This window comes from Jatropha curcas, chromosome 7, assembly GCF_041381405.1.
Source record: "Jatropha curcas cultivar XTBG-Jc1 chromosome 7, XTBG_Jcur_1.0, whole genome shotgun sequence".
Classification (NCBI taxonomy): domain Eukaryota; kingdom Viridiplantae; phylum Streptophyta; class Magnoliopsida; order Malpighiales; family Euphorbiaceae; genus Jatropha; species Jatropha curcas.
Window position 1 is genome coordinate 23275797 of NC_143157.1, and position 18812 is coordinate 23294608.

Sequence of the window (18812 nt, forward strand, 5' to 3'; positions counted from 1 at the left end):
TTTATCTACAGATTGTGGTTTAGTTGGAAATGCAGGCTGAACATGCGTGAAGAGTTCTCGAATTCGATCCATACTAAACACATCTAAAGAAAATGATGAAAAGTCTTAACTATAAATAAGGTCTGAACTGGATTAGGCCGAAGTCCGAATATCGGTGGTTTACGTAAAAAAAAATTGACTTGAATTTTTTAGTAGTAAAATGATTTTCACCCACCCACCAAAACCCCAATATTATATATTTCTCGGTAAATATACACGTTGATTATCAAGCTATACATTTAAAAATTTTGTATCTACCCATTACGTTTATTTTATTGCTAATTTTTAATTTTTTAGGCCCAAAAAACAACAAGAAAATACTTGAATCTATCAAAGTCTATCACATTAAGAACAGTTATACCAAATCCAGCTAAATTTATAATATTGAAGGAGTTAACCCACTATGCTTATTAAGTAAATTTTAAGTTAGTTTTTCTTCTTAAATAAAGGCCAAAAAATAATTAGACCGGCCAAAGTCTTCTTATTAAGTAAATTTTAAGTTAGTTTTTCTTCTTAAATAAAGGCCAAAAAATAATTAGACCGGCCAAAGTCTTCAACACATGTTGGATGAGATACACACGCGTATATTCCTTTCCCTTATTTTACAACCTTTTCACATTCTAAACCTAGACATTTTCAACTTTTTTTTTTAATTAATGATTTCATTATCTCTAAAACCATTTAAAATATCCTAAAACAAATAATTACTACTCCACATCATGAAGAAAGTTTCAAAGGAGAATAAAAGATCATACAACTCTAATTTCAGATTTTGAATTTCTCGTGTCTTGTTAAGTAGTAAAGTTCAGTTCAACATACAATTCACTTTTTTTTGTTTTAATTATCCACTGGTATTATTAAATAACATCACGGATCAAATTGGGCTCATTAGAGATCCGGCCCAAATTAAGGTTGTAAAAAAAAATTTTTGCCAGCGGGTCGGAAGGGGAAGCTCAAGCCCACGTCATGCCGACGGGTCCTGATATATTTCCTTTTCTTCTGGAAGGTACATTAGAAAATATTTCAATCTTGTAGTGTAAGTTTTCTTGGCAGTAGTTTATGTAACCCTGAACCGATTTTGGCCATAGTGTTATTCTAGAACATAACTCCAGCTTTTATTCTCTTTATTTTTTGTACCTGCATAGAATTTTATGGATCTTTTAGTTATTTTCGTCTAAACTTAATCTTTATTGAACAAGCAAGCCCTTTGTCAAAACTGAAATGAATATAAAACTTATTAAATAAGATCAAAGCCAAAATCTCAATCAATAATTTCGGCTTAGGTTCTACTTTTGCTACAGAGAAAACTTGAAACGTGCCATTCTAGTTATAGAATTGAACTAAATGTGAAAAGTTTGGTTCAATTCAATTTTTTCATAATTTTGATTCGATTTTTTATCCTTTTTATAAAAAAATTTAGTTTATTAAATTAAATTTGATTCATTTTATTTCAATCAAACTGATTGAGTGCCATCCTCGGCGCTTGAACTCTATTTGATATCTAGTTTTAAATTTTTGTTTATTTTTATTTTATATTTTTTCTTAATTTTTAAATTGCTTCCTTGGAAATTATATATGACTCGGGAAAGACTAGAAAGTTCAAGTTTTTATATTTTTCATCATATAGAACTTGTAAATTACAAAGTTTTAACTGTTCTATTTTTGGCAATGGTGTGTGTGACCCAAGTTTAGCTGAGGTCTCATCATTTAGAATGTTAATTCCAGATCTTAGTCTTAATTTAATTTAAGGGTACAATTGCACTCAATTTTAACAAATTAAAATATCCATTTTGAAAAAGAAATCAAAATAGGACACGGCGGTAAAAGTTTGGAGTATAAATAATGGTTTTGGTATATTAGAAGCGACCGAGAGAGTAGTGGTAGAGCCATTACAATCTGCTTTCATTTGTGGCCCACTAACAAGTCAATAGTGTGATATTACCGTTGCCTTTCTTTACACAGGACATGATTTGCACTAATTGGAATGGGAAATTTTTCTTGTAAAGTCCACTCTGCGGTTGGATTTTTTTGCTATGTACAGTCCAAAATCCACCTTTTATTTTAGAAAAGTGTATCAAATCAAAATGATTCCATCCACAAATTCTATTTTTATTTCTACCATTGATGCCAAAGAAAAGTACAGTTCACCAATCCCCACTTGGATTAATTGCTGCGAGATGTTCAATTTTGAAATTTGAAAAGGCATGTGGTTTGACAGCTTTTGATGCTGACATATTACGCACGTCACCAAGTGTTCCACATTATTCCTCAGCGAGAAATTGTTCGACCGCTTGTTATGTTGATGAATAGATGCCGGTCTGGTTATATTACCAAATACGAAAAATCAACTATGTCGCTGTACTTGCACCTTAATACATTAGCAAATCAAGTTCATACGGTCTCCATGTTTAAATTTTAAATAATTGAGAACATTAGACTTGGGATCCTGCAATATGAAAATATTGGTAGGTAGGATACTTAAATGCCCATTGTGGGGGAAATATATTTTCAGGTTAATCTTTGTGTCCCACTTCCATTCAATTGAGTTTTTTCTAAGCCTAGTTAGCAATTGTAATTGTAAATGCGGGAAGAAGGGGGATTACGATTTCCAACAGTCAGATTTTTGTTTCCCATTTGCGTTCAACGTAATAATTCCTGAGAAATTGATTACTTCGAACAATGAGCAAGGGACGACGGCTTGCAAAATTGAAAACGATAGTTAAAATCATAAACCAAATCAACTTTTTGGTCTTGAATATTTCTCAAATCAAATCAAACTATTAAATTTTTCAAAACTTTGATTTTGATTTGATTAGGTTGTTTGAGCAATTGATCGTTGATGAACATTCCTAATGACAAAGAACTTTTCCTTGTCTCCAAATAACAAGGGAAACTTTCCCCTCTCAGCAGATGAACAAATAAAATTGAAGAGTGGGAGCCGGTCTTTCCCACCAAGAACTAGTTAATGATCTCCGCCATACAGTCGCCACAGCGCCACTACCAACTCAACCGGTAACCATTCACTGCCATTTTCTCTTCTGCTAAATTGGTGGTCCAATTTAAGCATCAAGACATCATGTGATTTTCTTTTCCTCAAGTGTGTTCTATGTAGTGCTTAAATTGGTGAATGGTGATGCATGATGCATTCATGGCATAATGGCGGTCCTGACAAAGAGGAGCTAAAAATAGAAACATCTCATCCATCCACAGTTGTATAAGTAACCTGAGGTTTTTTCAAATTTCAGAACCTTTCGTCTATGCCTTTGGAATTGTTTGCACGACCATATACGAGTCAGCATTCTATTCCTCAGCGAGAAATTGTGCTGCAAATTCTTATGCTGACAATTACCGAGCAAATGCTAGAAACTATGTCCCAAATTCAAGTATCAAACGAAACGAGTTCAATGATCTCCGCTCACAATCTCTAGCACCATTACACCAAAGCTAAAAACATAAGATTTTTCTGAGTAGAGTCCATCAATTGCATACTCTGCTGACATGTAACCACTGTAGGAAATTTTTAACATTAAATCGAAATTTCACTACATTTACACACACACAAATAAGTTCATATAAACTTATGTATAGCATTCTTGGAGATACTTACTAAGTTCCCACCATCTTTTTTGTGTTTGCTTTAGTTTCATTTCCTCCAAAACTTCTAGCCAGGCCAAAGTCTGAAATTTTTGGGTTCATTTCATAATCTAATAAAATGTTCCCTGCTTTCAAGTCTCTATGGATTATTCGCAGCCTTGAATCTTGATCAAGATAAAGAAGTCCACGGGCAATCCCATTGATAATGTGGCAGCGCATAGGCCAATTCAGTAGCTTACTCTGCCTTTCCCCAAGTCAGTTCATTTTAGCCTTTTCCAAAAATATTAAATGTTTATAATGCATGATTGTACATTTTGGTAAATTCTCAATTGAAACAAGTTGACAAGTACTTGTTTCTATTAATGCAGAGAAACCTGTTCTCCTGCAAGCCATTGTACGTCTCTGAGGAAGAAGAATGGGACAAAATTCAGGTACATAGTTTCTCCTTTCTAGCCAATTGATATAGCTAGTTGCTTCTGAACCTAGGATAAACATAACTCTAACAAAATATGTTTCGATTTATCATAAAAAAAGCTGCACCTACTAAATTAAATTTATATGGGATTTGAGAAGACCTAACCAAAAATAAAGAAGTCCAGGCTTTTGTTGGGCATAAATTCATATATCAACATCTTTTCATCAGCTTGAATGCAGTATCCTAAAATCATCACAAGATTCCGGCGCTGAAGTTTGGCAATATGCATGACTTCATTCTTGAACTCATCAAACCCTTGATTGGAATTTCCTGAGAGTCTTTTCACAGCTATTTCTTGTCCATCCTTCAACATTCCCTGTAAATAATTCCACCATCTCATTTCCGTAAACAGATCCCAAAAAATCTCATCTGTTTATGGAGTTATTACCTTGAAAACAGATCCGAAGCCCCCTTCTCCTAGTTTATTGCTAGCAGAAAATTTATTGGTTGCATTGCATGAGCAATGGTATCCAAATCAAACAATGTTAATTCTGTATCTTCCTTCTCGCCCTTATAATTTGCTCTAATTTCCCAAATACATTTGAATTTTCCTGCAAAGTGGAACTCAAGTAAATGCAATGCAAACAAGCTTACTCTATTTTCTATTGAATAACAATTTCCTTAAGTTCTCAGATATAAGGAATTCTTACCCAATTAGCTTATCCAATGATTTTACAAATATCAAATTAATTATATACTTCGTAATTGAAATTGTTTAGAATTTCTGAGAATGAATAACGTACTTTCTTTCTGTTGCTTCTTTTGCCAACCATATCTGGCTAAGGCTATGCATATGATGAGAATTCCAACTGATGTCACTGTCATGACAATGATCCTGACTTGTTTTGTCCCTTCTGATTTATCATTTAACTTCATACCTTCACCATTGTTCGTGAGGGTGTTAAAATCATAATAAACACCAGGTAATTAGAAATCAAGGAACATACCAAATAAAGAAATTTATAATAGGACAGTCTAATGACTATTGCATTGGGCGATCTCGTAGTTCTTGGTCTGTGAAGATACGTTGTTAGGTGCTCCATTTTATTTAGAAGACTAGGTGAGCCGGTAGACGAAAAATAGGAGCAGACTTCCAAGCCAACAAAAACAACTCAATATCATAGGGTGCTGCTGTAGGAGGTATTGGCAACGTTTTCAGGGGGCGGGGGAAGCTTTTTTCACTGGACGGAGCAGCATTAGCCCTATTTCCAAGAGGTCAATTCGGAATTAGCCCTATTTCTCCGGCTAAATATGTCGGTCTAGCAGAAACTATTAGAGGGTTTAAATTGATCTTTTTCGGAGAGTTAGATAGTCTCCCTGAACAGACCTTTTATGTGGTAGGTAATATTGATGAGCTACTGCGAAGGCTACAAACTTAGAAATGGAGAACAAATGACCTTAAATCTTTGTGTACTGACCCCAAATCGAATTGTTTAGTCCTATTTCTCCGGGTAAATATGTCGGTCTAGCAGAAACTATTAGAGGGTTTAAATTGATCCTTTCCGGAGAATTAGATAGTCTCCCTGAACAGGCCTTTTATGTGGTAAGTAATATTGATGAAGCTACTGCGAAGGCTACAAACTTAGAAATGGAGAACAAATGACCTTAAATCTTTGTGTACTGACCCCAAATCGAATTGTTTGGGATTCAGAAGTGAAAGAAATCATTTTATCTACTAATAGTGGACAAATTGGCGTATTACCAAATCATGCGCCTATTGCCACAGCTGTTGATTCATTAATATGGATGACTGGATATCTTGTCTATTTTGTTATTACCAAGGACCATCTGGTTACCTTGCAGTTTAATCCATCATTAACTGGAGGGAACTGGTGCATATAGAAGTGACAAATATAACTTTGGCATGGCAAAGCAAATTGGTCTGCAATCTTCCTGGAGCATAGTTATTAAAGACTCATCTCAAGTATGCCTTACTAAGGGTGCAAGGGCTTGCCCCTATGATGCCCAGAGGCAGGTGAACTCACTAAGGTGTGCCCCATTTTCTTTCGCCTAGCCTGCAAGAACAGCATACCTTTCTTTCTTTTTGTTCCCACCTAGGGTTTTCTTTGAATAGAAAGCTGTTCAACTTGTTGGGATTATAACTGATTCTGAGTGGGCCTGTAAAAAATACCGGTGGTAAAAGTAAAATAAAATTACTATTATCATATGTACCTCCAATAATTTCGTATTGGATATTGACGATCGAATCCACCAGAAATAATAACCATGGTAAAAATTAAATAATTACCGTAAATGCCAGATGAAAAATAAGAACACTGAGATTTACGTGGTTCACCCTTCAACTGTTATGGGCTATATCCACGGGACAAAAACTCCGAATAATTCTTCTACTAAAAAATAGTAGGTACAAAAGAGATTACAAAAATAGTGGCACTCTAAGTGTTTAAAAAAAACACCCCAAAAAATTACAATCCTCAATATTTTCTCTCTTTCCCAATTTTAGGAACCCTTTCCTAAAATTATAATATTTATTTTATGTTTTTGTATGTAATTTAGGAAAATCCTTCTCCTATAACGGTCATTAACGCATACACCGAATGGATACGTTAATCACGCGTCTAAAATTTCAACAAAAAAATTTTTTTCTTCTTTGTTCGGTACTTTGACTGCCACAACAAAAATGTGTTGTTTTAATTTTTTTCTTTTCAAATGTGTGTGGGTCCCACACGTTGGAGGGACCCCACACAACTAGCACCTGTTTACATAAAATAAATACATAAATAAATGAAAGTAACAGAACCCAACTATTGTTGTGCTCTGATCCAGCCTCCTCTCCTCCATCCAGCTGCTGCATCCTGGTCACTTCCTACAATCCAGCCTCTATCTAGCAGCCATTCAGCTATCCAGATATGCCTCTGTCTCCATTTCTCTTCCTATATAAGGCTCCTATTTTCTTTTTCTTCTTTTTTTGTTTTCCATGTTCTTGTCCGATTCTCTTCTCTCTTGAACTCCAATTAAAATATAGGCTGTTGTGCTGGGATTTTATTTTTTTCTGATTTGCGTTTGTTTAATTTTTCATGTTTTCTTTTTGATTTTTTTTCTGATATCTTTAAATATAATTGTCAGACTTGTGTGTTATAAATTTTTTTATATATCCCTTACTCGGCACACATCTAGGCTCCAGCAGCTCTTTGTGCCTTGGTGCCGCTTGGATTGCTATGTCCTGGAGGTATGCTGGGATATTCAGTTGATTACATTTATTTTCTTTTATGCCAAGTTTTGTATGCCAAGTGATTATGCCTTTGACTTGGATTGACATTAACATTCTCATGCAGGCTGATCCACTAAATACATTGTTATTTATGTATCTTCTTTTGCATCTTTTTTCCTATCTTACCTGCATTGAATTTGACTTAATCATCTATGTTTTTCATGTTATATGACATATTAACAAGTTGTTATGAATATAATCTCATTACTGGATAATGGCTTTGAAGTCTGAAGATAATTTCATACCCAACTCTGATGTAGCCATCCTTATGTAAATATCTTGGCCGCTTTCATCTAATTGTCGAATGTCAGTAAGGTCATCAATCCAAAGCAAGCACCCATTTCTGTGTTTATGATATTAGTTGAGTTGCACATGTCGTGTTCGTGTCACCTGTTTAATTTTTATATCGTGTTCGTGTTGATAAATTTGATATGATTACTAAATGGGTCGTATTCATAGTGCCCCTAGTTGTATTGCGTGTTAACAAATCCGTATTGAACTCGACATGCCAACCCGTTTTGATGCTCCTATCTTTCATACCCTCTATTTTCTTAATTCACTTAAGATTTGACGTGGCTTATTAGTTGGCGCCCCATTCAACAACACAAAAATGATAATACGAGACTCTGCTATCCTACAATGAAATCTGACTGTCTACATATGTGAATTTCACTTGATTGTAAAATTATTGATAGTTCAACCACTTAATTATAAATTTATTATAAACTTTTTCTGTTCATACATCAAAATAGATTCTTTTAAAAAGGTCTGAATTTGGATACAATGTATAATTTACCAAAATTAATTTTTTTTTTACAATTTTTTCCCTAAATTTGCACCAAAAAGACAAAATGCTCAATTTTTTTAAAAAAATTCTTTTATAGTTTAACTCATTAAAATTACCTAAAAAATTTAAAACTGGAAATAAAAAATATTTCAAAATATAATAAAAATTATAAAAATTTACAGCATTTGATTTATAAATAATTTAGCAAATATTTGATTTAAAAAAAATTTATGGAATTAGAAAAAATTTTGACTATATTGAAATATTTGGTTAGAAAAATATTTATTATTATTATTTTTGATTATTTTTTCTAATTATATTTGATTGAGAATAAATATTTAATTACTTTTTAATCATATATTATTTATATTAAATAATTTATTTTTAGGATAAAAATTGGACATTTTGTATATTGTGCACAAATGTAGAGGCAAATTGAGACTTGTTGCAAATTGCAATTAATCCTAGTTGCAACATTGTAAAGCTCCTTTTTGTTTTTTCTGCCATCAACATTGCTGAAAGAAATAATTTTCGTGCAACACCAATCGAATGTGACGGAGACATGCCATTTCTAGTCTTCCAAATTAGGTATTTGCATTTAAATTGTGGGAACTAGTTCCAAAATGAAGTGACCACGTTCAAGGAAATATCTGCATTTTGTAATGGCTTTCACGCTTGGAAGCTAAGCACAATTGGATAATCATATATATATACACACACAGTACAAGCTTTCTTTAACTTACTGTTTAACTTTTTTTTTTTTTTTTTGTTGAGAATTAGTGTTTAACAATTTTAATCAAGAGATTGCAATTAAGTTGTGTTAAACAAGATTTAATTTAGGAGGAGGTTGAGATAATAATTATATAAATTTCTTTTAATTAATTATAAAAAATAAAGCCCTTCTTGATGTTAGCTTTGATAGGTAAAGGAGGAATTTCTTTTTCTTTTTCTTTTTCTTTTTTTTTTTTTTTTTAAATGGGGTGAAAATGAAAGAGAATATATGTATACCCACATGTCAAATGCCATCTCTGTAAGAATCGCAGCCCAGAACAATATCCAAAAACTTCCACGATAATCACTAGTGGGAGTTCCTCTAACCTCAATCATTCTCATTAAAATTGAAGAATTTTAGTGTAAAAGTCGTAATATTAGAGATTTGAAGAATTTTATAGTTGGGTCTCTCCATTATTTTTATTTTTCCCCCAAGCCTGCTGTACATGAATTTTACAAGCAAAATTGTTGTAACCAATTCAGTTGTCAAACAAACAGATTAGTAAACGTGATATGCATCTATCGTGCCTCTACTAACGTAACCGTGAGAAAATTAGCAGAAGATGAGCTTTGCGGGTTTGACGAAGAACTCCCTTCAAATAGATCCCTTTCAGCGAAGAAACCAGGCAGCTGAGGCTCAGGTAATGAATCATCACCGCACAACATAAGAACCACAGCTGACATGCTTGGCCTATGTTTTAGACTTCGTTGCACACAAAGTAAACCAATGTGAATTGACCGTAGCACTTCAGATAGATTGCACGAGCCTCTCAATGATGGATCAATCAGTTCAATAGACCTCCCTTCTTTATGTAGTCTCCAAGCCTATACAATTGGTATCATTTGTTGTTACAGTAAATTCCTAATGGAATCATAAGAAAGATATTGATGTGATACTTACATGTCCAAGAAGGTTAAGGTGATGGTCTTCATGAGTGAATCCTCTATTCCTCTTCCCACTCACTATCTCTAGCATTATAACACCAAAACTAAACACATCGGACTTCACAGAGTAGACGCCATCAATCGCATACTCTGGTGACATATAACCACTGCAGAAAATTTGCAAACATTAAATCAAACTTGCAGGAACAAAGGCATTATGTAAGCATATGCGTGTAGTGTATGCAATTTTAGGTAACACTTACTATGTTCCCACCACCTTACTTGTGTTGGCTTGTGTTTCATTTCCTCCAAAACTTCTAGCGAGGCCAAAGTCTGAAATTTTTGGATTCATTTCATAATCCAATAAAATGTTCCCTGCTTTCAGATCTCTATGAATTATTCTTAGCCTTGAATCTTGGTGAAGATAAAGGAGTCCACGAGCAATCCCATTGATAATATGGTGGCGCTTAGGCCAATCTAGGATCTTGCTCTGTCTTCGATCTGCCCAACAGTTTTACCCTTGTTATCAAATATACAAGTTCTTCTGATAAACAATTGACTGACTATTCCTGAAAATAGACTGGTATGATACATCTGCTACGATAAAATCTCTGAAGCCCTACAAGCCATTATCAGTTGGCATTTAAGAAACCAGACACTGGTGCAAATTTAGGTACTATAAAATGCTCCATTCTGTTGATGCATTTATCAATTGGTCTTTCCACTGAGATTGCCTTAAAGACATTTAGTGAAAAAAATATATCACTGGTGCAAAAGAGGCAAGACAATACTAAAAGAATTGCTCAATAGGGCTATGCAATTTCTGTCGCAATTGTAAAGTAATTGAAATGTAAGGTCTTGAGAAGATTCAAACCAAATATAAAGAAGTCCAAGCTTTTGTTAGGCATAAACTCATAGATTAACATCTTCTCATCTGATTGAATGCAGCATCCCAGAAGCTTCACCAGATTCCGGTGCTGAAGTTTGGCAATATGTATGACTTCATTCTTGAACTCATTGAGTCCCTGGTTAGAATCTTTTGAGAGCCTCTTCACAGCTATTTCTTGCCCATCTTTCAACATTCCCTGTAAGTAATCACACCATAACATAAGTAAAGTCATAATTTCATTTTTCAAAATTCAGAGTTTTTTGGTTTATTACTGAATACTACTCAGCCTTTATCTGTTTAGCATCCAAAGTTGGTGGAACACTTCCTAAACCATCAGTAATTTATCCATGATGAGGCTAAATCTGGGTGGTTGACTATTATTGACAAAACTAAATGGAGAAATAGAGTAAATGCCTCGAATTTCACAATGCAACCGTAAAAAATGTTGGTTTTTACCCTGAAAACAGGTCCAAATCCTCCTTCTCCGAGTTTATTGTTAATCGAGAAGTCATTGGTTGCAGAAGCAATGGTGGCAAAATCAAACAATGGTAATTCTAGGTCCTCCGTGTCAGTATTGTCATTTGCATTTCTTTCCACCATGCCTGTTTTTATTCCTGCAGATTGGAGCCGAAACGGATAAGAAATTGAAAAGACACAAAATATCTCTACTTCTCTTATTTTCCTTGTGATTTCCAGTGTAAAGTGATGTTTATTCATACATGATTCTCTGAAATCATTATGCCTGAACTTTTCATTATTTGGGACTCAAGAGTTTCAAGGAGTGAACAACATACTATGTTTCTGCTGCTTCTTCTTTTTCCAAACACGCAAAAGGATAATTAGGCCCAGGATCAGCACTGCTGCAGGTAACACTGAGCTCAAAATGATCCTCATTTTGTTGGATTTACTCTTTGTCTTCATATCTTCATCAAGAGCTGCACATACCATAGCCACAGGCAGACAAACAAGGAATAGATCAATGACATGAAATTCATTTTTAAAATAACATTTTCTCCATGCATCTTGTCTATTTAGTTTCCAGGATGATCATCTATGGTAGATATGATTCTAGAATAACAATACCACTGCCAGAAGTAACTAACACTGCTTTATGCTAGCAAATTAATATGACAGAAATTCTGAAATATATACGCCAACCAAATGACACATAGTTGCTATTTATTGTATATTCGTTCCTGTTCTTAAGACTGTTTTTTGCTGGCTAAAAGAATAAAGAAATTTTTGTTACTTTCATGTTTTGCCTTCTTACTTCGGCTTCAGTTATTTAGAATATGCAACTTAATTAATTTAGGTGATTAATCTGCATAGTATGTGACATTTTGACTATTTATTAGAAACTTTTAATCAGGCACTAGACTATTAGGTCTGACGATAAATTCTTACCTATTTCTGATGCAGCCATCCTTATATAAATATCTTGGCCATTGTCACCAAAATCTCTCATATCAATCAGACCACTGAACCACAGCAAGCAACCACGTCCTCCTCCTCTAATGTCCAAATTTGCGTAAGCTGTGCAGGAGCAATTCTTCATGCACGTGATTCTGCACTCCGCAAGACTCATACTCTTGTCAAACCAGGAATTTCGTGTTTCTGGTAACTTCCCTGGAGTGTACTTTCGAAATCCATCTGCAGAGCAATTTAATGCAGTCTTTCTAACACAACCACTTGACCAATCCGCTGTGCCCCATTCTTTTGGAACTTTTGGTTCAAATCCTGTCAAGCAACTGCATTTGGGTGAATTACTAAGATTGCAGCTACCATATGCACCACACAGAGCATATCGATCACAATCATCATTTTCTAATTGAAGGTAAATCCCCCAGTTTTTTGTTCGCTCATTCCAAGTAAACTGTTGCAGAATGCCATTCTGATTTATCACCATTCTTGAAAGTAATGAGCTGGAAAGAAGCTGATAAATATAATACCACTCCTTCTCGTTTATAACAAACTCATATGTATAAATAGAGTTTGGCCTTAACCCAGGTGTGCCGGTAAACTGAAGACCATTCCATGATCCAGCTCGAAAATGCAAAGTTGAACCCTCTCTTACAATCAGCTCAGGATAACCACCGGGATCAATCCCACTAGTAAAATTACCTCGAGCAGGATCATTGGGAGTCTTCCATGATGAAATGTATCGACTGAAGCCCGTTGCTCTATTCCATCCAAGCTTCATTCCGGGCAACAATGTATCAGCTGGGTAATCAAAACTCTGCCACAAGTAATTTTCTGGGTTATCATCACCCTCGTTTTTAACAATAAGGTTTCCTGAATCCAATAGCTGTGCGATAGGCTTCCTCGAAGGTCTCGTGGAGTTAGAAGACCAAATTATGCTCCCGTTACCATTGACAAGGACTAGAATTCCTTGATCACTGACCCGAAGAACACCCGACGAATCGTTGATGGCGATTTCTCTGTTAGCAACCCAAACTACAGTTGGGTCAGCTATTTTGTTGTACCATATGCCCAAGTATTTAGTTGCCGAGTTATCCGGACTGAAAAATCCCAGTTTAAAGCTTCCACCGGCTGAAACTATGGCGTCTGCATCTCTAATTGATTGAATTGTATTGATGGTGTCAGCTGAAGTGGATATTGCTGTAATTAGCAATAGATAGAAGCAAAAAGCAAGAAGTTTGACGATTCCCTCCATAGATTCTTCATTCACACAACTTTGTAAGCATAATCTGACCAGCTAAAGGAGCCGTTAGAAAAAATTGCAACATTTCAGAGCTTGACATATTAAAATCCCTTTCTCCCTTTTTTTTTTTTTTTTTTTTTTTCGATATCAACTTCTGGAAGAGAAACTGTTAGTACCGTAAAAAATCATGTGATAGAGACATGACTTTCCTTCCTAGCAACATGCCTTTTTATGACCGACCAAACAAGCAATTTATTAGCGGCCTTTATGTAAATGTTGATAGTTTCCAGATAATGGGACCACATGCAGAGAAATAATTGTACATTGTTTAATTTTAAATGCTTTCACACTTGACACTTGACAGCTAATTCGGGTGGCTTCTCATTCTGATGGGACCCACTTGGAGTCAAGTCCATATCCCATTATCTGCCTGTCCTGACGTGTTTAATATTCATGGCGCCTGGTGGTGGTACTGGTGTTCGGTTGATTTTGTTTGACTTTTGGGATGGGCTTGTCCTGGCCCAATTCAGTTCTAATGATATCAAAATCTGTGGGTAGAAATAAGAGTCGGCTATGAGTGGGATGGCTGCCATTGATTGAGATAGAAGAAAATTTATTATTTTAGTTTTATTATAAATAAATCTAACCAAATATATTTCCTTTAATTTGTTGACTTTAATTCAGGCAATTAATTGTTAGAAGTGATCTAAATATAGCTTGAGGTTGAATCAAAATATGAAAAGCTTGTTAATATTTCATTTAGGAATAGTGATTTTATTAAAATAAAAATGAAATTACTCCTGCGATTTAATAAATTGTAATTCAACTGAGTTACATATAGTGTATATTTATAAACAAATACTTTTGATCACGTTACATCATGTTCCATTATGCATAGGAATTGTCCTTTATTTTTTATTTATATTTTGATATATTTTGCAAACCTGTTGTAATTGAATTTTACAATCAAAAATGTTATAAACAGTTCAAATGCCAAACAAAGAGATCAGTAAAGTATTTCATTTGCTCTAAGAATACAGAGCATGAAATTGAAAGTAAGGAGAAGGAGCTCAAACACTGATATTTTATTGATTAACATATAATATATATACATCAGTTACAAAAAAGGTAGAGGTTTTTTCTTTTTTACAATCAACACCTAACCTTATCTGATATATATATATATATATATATATATATAAGCAGCACGCCTCTGAGTTAGTGGAAACTCTAGACTTTTAGGCAAAATACACATTAGATAATTTAAAATCTAATGAGACTATTAGCTAATGTGACAGCAGTAGTATCACAGCAAGCGCTCCAACAAGATATGTATCCATCTATCTTGCATCTAGTACTGTAATGGTAAGACCATTAGTAGAAGAAGCTGTGTGCTTTCTTGTGGTGGAATTGGCTTCAAGTTCAATTAGATCCCTTTCTGTGAAGAATCCAGGCAGCTTAGGCTCAGGCAATGCACCTTCACTACCCAACATATAGACCACAGCTGACATGCTTGGCCTATCTTCTATACTTCCTTGCACACAGAGTAAACCAACATGAACTGATCGTAGCACTTCAGATAGATTGTATGAGTTTCTTAATGATGTGTCAATCAGTTCAATAGACCTCCCTTCTTTATGTAGTTGCCAAGCCTATACAATATATACCATTGTTGTTATAGTAGCTTTCTGATTGAATTGAAAGAAAATATTGATGTGAACTGATACTTACATGTCCCAGAAGGTTAAGATCATGGTCTTCATGGGAGAATCCTCTGTTCCTCTTCCCACTAACTATCTCTAGCACTATAACACCAAAGCTAAACACATCGGACTTCACAGAGTATATGCCTTCAATTGCATATTCTGGAGACATGTAACCACTGCATAATATTGTAAATATTAAATCAAACTTGCAGGGATAAAGCATGATATAGACATGTGTTTAATGTTATACAATTTTAGGTACCACTTACTATGTTCCCACCACTTTATTTGTATTGGCTTCAGTTTCATTTCCTCCAAAACTTCTAGCAAGGCCAAAGTCTGAAATTTTTGGATTCATTTCATAATCCAATAAAATGTTCCCTGCTTTCAGATCTCTATGAATTATTCTTAGCCTTGAATCTTGGTGAAGATAGAGGAGTCCACGAGCAATCCCATTGATAATTTGGTAGCGCGCAGGCCAATCTAGTAGCTTGCTCTGTTTTTCATCTGGACAACATTTTACCCTTTTATCAGATATACAATATTTAGCAAAACAATGCTAAATAAATGCTCAATCTAGGGCTTCAGAATTTATCATAATAGTGAACTAATTAGTATATGAGGTCTTGGGAAGATTCAAACCAAAAAGGAAGCAGTCCAAGCTCGTGTTAGGCATAAACTCATAGACTAACATCTTCTCTTCTGATTCAATGCAGCATCCTAGAAGCTTCACCAGATTCCGGTGCTGAAGTTTGGCAATATGCATGACTTCGTTCTTGAACTCATTGAGTCCCTGGTTTGAATTCTTTGAGAGCCTCTTCACAGCTATTTCTTGTCCATCTTTCAACGTTCCCTGTATCACACCATATCATAAATGGAGTCACTTTGTTTTTGAAAATATACTGGAGAGATGCAGTAAACGCCAAGAATTTCACAATGCAATGTTAAAAATATTGGTTTTAAAAGGATTTCTACCTTGAAAACAGGTCCAAATCCCCCTTCTCCGAGTTTATTGTTAATTGAGAAGTTATCGGTTGCAGAAGCAATTGTGTTAAAATCAAACAACGGTAATTCTAGCTCCTCCTCCTTGGTATTGTCATATGCATTTCTGTCCACAATGCCTGTTTTTATTCCTGCAGATTGGAGCGGAAGTGGTTAAGAATTTAAAAAGACAAATTATCTCCATTTCTCTTATTTCCTTATGATTTCCAGTGTAATGTAAAGTTTCCTGACTCATGGTTCTCTAAAATCATTATGCCGGAACTTTTCATTAGTTAGGAGGTAGAATTTTAAGGAGTGAACAACATACTATGTTTCTGCTGCTTCTTTTTCCAAAGACAAACAAGCATAGTTAGGCCCAGGAGCAGCATTCCTGCAGGTAACACTGTGCTCAAGATGATCCTTGTTTTATTGGATTTACTCTTTGTCTTCATATTTTCATCAAAAGCTGCACATAACAGAGTCACAAGCAAACAGATAAGGAATATATCAATGACATAATATTGATTTTTAAAATAACATTCATTTTATATGCATCTTGTCTATTTAGTTTCCAGGATGATCATCCATAGGTACAGATATATGAGTTTAGATTAACAATTTAACTAAGCAAATTAATACGACAGAATTTCTGAAATATATACACAATCAAATGCAAATAGTTGCAATTTATTGTATAATTAAGGTGGTTGATCTACATAATATGTGACATTTTAACTATTTATTAGAATCTTTGAATCAGGCAGTGGAATATTAGGACTGAGGATGAATTCTTACCTATTTCTGATGCAGCCATCCTTATGTAAATATCTTGGCCATTTTCATCCAAGTGTCTAGTATCAAGGAGATCATCATACCAGATCAAGCAGCCACTTCCTCCTCCTCTAATGTCCAAATTTGTGTATGCTATGCAGGAGCAATTCTTCAAGCACATGGTTCTGCACTCCTCAAGATTCATACTCTTGTTATACCAGGATTTCTGTGTGTCTGGCAACTTCACAGCAGAGTACCTCCGAAACCCATCTCCGGCGCAATTCAGTGGAATCTTTCTAACGCAACCACTTGACCAATCCACCGTGTCCCATTCTTTTGGAACTTTTGGTTCAAATCCTTCCAAGCAACTACAGGTGGGTGAGTTGTTAATATTGCAGCTACCATATGAACCGCACAAAGCATATTGATCACAATTATCCATTTGTACTGTAGAATAAAGTCGCCATTCTCGTGTCTGCTCATTCCAAAGAAAGCGTTGGAAAAGGCCATTGACATTATTTATCATCGATCTTGAAAGTAAAGAGCTGTTACGAAGCTCATAATGGTAATACAACTCCTTCTCGTTTAGAACAAACCCAAATGTATAAATAGAGTTTGGCTTTAATCCAGGTGCGCCACTAAACCGAAGACCATTCCATGATCCAGCTCGAAAAACCAGTTTTGAATTCTTTCTTACAACCAGTTGAGGATAACCAGCAGCATCAACCCCACAACTAAAATTACCTCGAGCAGGATTATCGGATGTCTTCCATGGTGTAAGGTATCGACCCAAGCCTTTTTCTCTATTCCATCCAAGCTTCATTCCTGGCAAAAATGTATCAGTTGGGTAATCAAAACTCTGCCACAAGTAATTTTCTGGGTTATCATCACCCTCATTTTTAACAACAAGATTTCCTGAATCCAAAAGCTGTGCGATGGGATTTCTTGAAGCTCTTGTGGAGTTAGAAGACCAAATTATGCTCCCGTTACCAACAGTAAGTACCAACATTCCTTGATCACTGATCCGAAGAACGCCGGACGAATCAGTGATGGGGATTTCTCTGTTAGCAACCCAAACTACAGTTTGGCCAGGTAAGTTGTTGTACCATATGCCTAAGTACTTATTTTTGGAGGTGCCAAGTGGGCTGAAAAATCCCAGTCTAAAGCTTCCACCGGCTGAAACTAGGCCATCATCATCTCTAATAGATCGAGTTATATTCAAGGTGTCAGCTACAGTGGATATTGCTGTGATAAGCAATAGATAGAAGCAAAAAGTAAGAAATTTGCAGAGTCTCTCCATTGATTTTTCTTTCATTGCACCTTTGTTAGTTTAATGAAATGAATTAATTTCTTATATATTACCATATTTCCAGCTTAATGGAGCTGGAAAGGAGTATCTGTGTTTACTTGACTTTGTTTAAGTCTTTTCCCGTTAGAAAAGGGAAGGGGGATCGGACTTCTCATTCTGATGGGACCCATCAGAGTCAAGTCAAGATTCAAATCTGGCGTCTTTGACATTATTGCATAATTGTGGTGTTAGGTTGATTTTGGTTGACGTTTTTAGTATGGGAGTATGAGTATGGGCCGATCCCGGCCCAATTCAGTTCTAATAAAACTCTACATCTGATATTCGAAATAGAATAAGGCTTCAGGCAGGCATTTATCGGAAGGGCAAAAATAAGAAACCCAATATTTTTTTTTTCTTTTAAAAAAAATTATTAGTGAAAAATATTTGTTAAAATTCTAGAAAGATAGTAGCCGTTTCCGCAGCGGTTAGGTGAAAATGTGTCCTGCCTTTGTTCAAGGAGATTTGGTATAAAAAAAATATATTAGGTTGATGCAGTAGTTATGAACCACAATTCTTAGAAGCATATTTTCACTACATAAAACGGCATATCTAATGAATGAATTATGTATTTTAAATTATTTGATTCTTTTATTTTGCGACAATAATGTTATTAAAATGAAGAAAAAATTAATTGATTCTTTTATTTTAAATTGAAGTCCAATAATTTGTAAA

At 34.9% G+C, this 18812-nt stretch overlaps 2 protein-coding genes and 1 long non-coding RNA gene across 3 annotated transcripts; all 3 read right to left on the reverse strand.

The window, feature by feature from the left end:
* Nucleotides 1-3880: 3880 nt before the first annotated feature.
* LOC149495006 (uncharacterized) lies at nucleotides 3881-5728 on the reverse strand. The gene is made up of 3 exons (XR_016321627.1): nucleotides 4852-5728; nucleotides 4497-4659; nucleotides 3881-4424 (listed from the first exon to the last, which is right to left on the reverse strand). It is a non-coding gene; the product is annotated as an uncharacterized LOC149495006 (long non-coding RNA).
* Nucleotides 5729-9253: 3525 nt separating this feature from the next.
* On the reverse strand, nucleotides 9254-13346 carry LOC105632846 (G-type lectin S-receptor-like serine/threonine-protein kinase At4g27290). Its single transcript, XM_012215302.4, has 7 exons — nucleotides 12077-13346; nucleotides 11467-11607; nucleotides 11129-11286; nucleotides 10658-10868; nucleotides 10047-10284; nucleotides 9800-9950; nucleotides 9254-9723 (listed from the first exon to the last, which is right to left on the reverse strand). The coding sequence occupies exons 1-7, from the start codon at nucleotides 13344-13346 to the stop codon at nucleotides 9418-9420; spliced, it is 2475 nt and encodes an 824-aa protein (XP_012070692.1). The 3' UTR covers nucleotides 9254-9417.
* Nucleotides 13347-14400: 1054 nt separating this feature from the next.
* LOC105632844 (G-type lectin S-receptor-like serine/threonine-protein kinase At4g27290) lies at nucleotides 14401-18191 on the reverse strand. Its single transcript, XM_012215301.4, has 7 exons — nucleotides 16817-18191; nucleotides 16350-16487; nucleotides 16016-16173; nucleotides 15683-15893; nucleotides 15310-15547; nucleotides 15066-15216; nucleotides 14401-14986 (listed from the first exon to the last, which is right to left on the reverse strand). Exons 1-7 carry the CDS (start codon nucleotides 18105-18107, stop codon nucleotides 14675-14677), a joined length of 2499 nt encoding a protein of 832 aa, XP_012070691.3. The 5' UTR covers nucleotides 18108-18191; the 3' UTR covers nucleotides 14401-14674.
* Between the last annotated feature and the right edge of the window lie 621 nt (nucleotides 18192-18812).

What these genes read in the sequence shown, in the direction of transcription:
- LOC105632846 (XM_012215302.4), bottom strand. Translation starts at nt 13,346, where the DNA reads ATGGAGGGAATCGTCAAACTTCTTGCTTTTTGCTTCTATCTATTGCTA. An exon ending in GATTTGGACCTGTTTTCAGG is followed by an intron (nt 10,869 to 11,128) that starts GTAAAAACCAAC and finishes GATTACTTACAG; the next exon opens with GGAATGTTGAAAGATGGGCA. An exon ending in ACCTTAACCTTCTTGGACAT is followed by an intron (nt 9,724 to 9,799) that starts GTAAGTATCACA and finishes CCAATTGTATAG; the next exon opens with GCTTGGAGACTACATAAAGA.
- LOC105632844 (XM_012215301.4), bottom strand. Translation starts at nt 18,107, where the DNA reads ATGAAAGAAAAATCAATGGAGAGACTCTGCAAATTTCTTACTTTTTGC. An exon ending in GATTTGGACCTGTTTTCAAG is followed by an intron (nt 15,894 to 16,015) that starts GTAGAAATCCTT and finishes GGTGTGATACAG; the next exon opens with GGAACGTTGAAAGATGGACA. An exon ending in CTTGGACTGCTTCCTTTTTG is followed by an intron (nt 15,548 to 15,682) that starts GTTTGAATCTTC and finishes AATGTTGTCCAG; the next exon opens with ATGAAAAACAGAGCAAGCTA.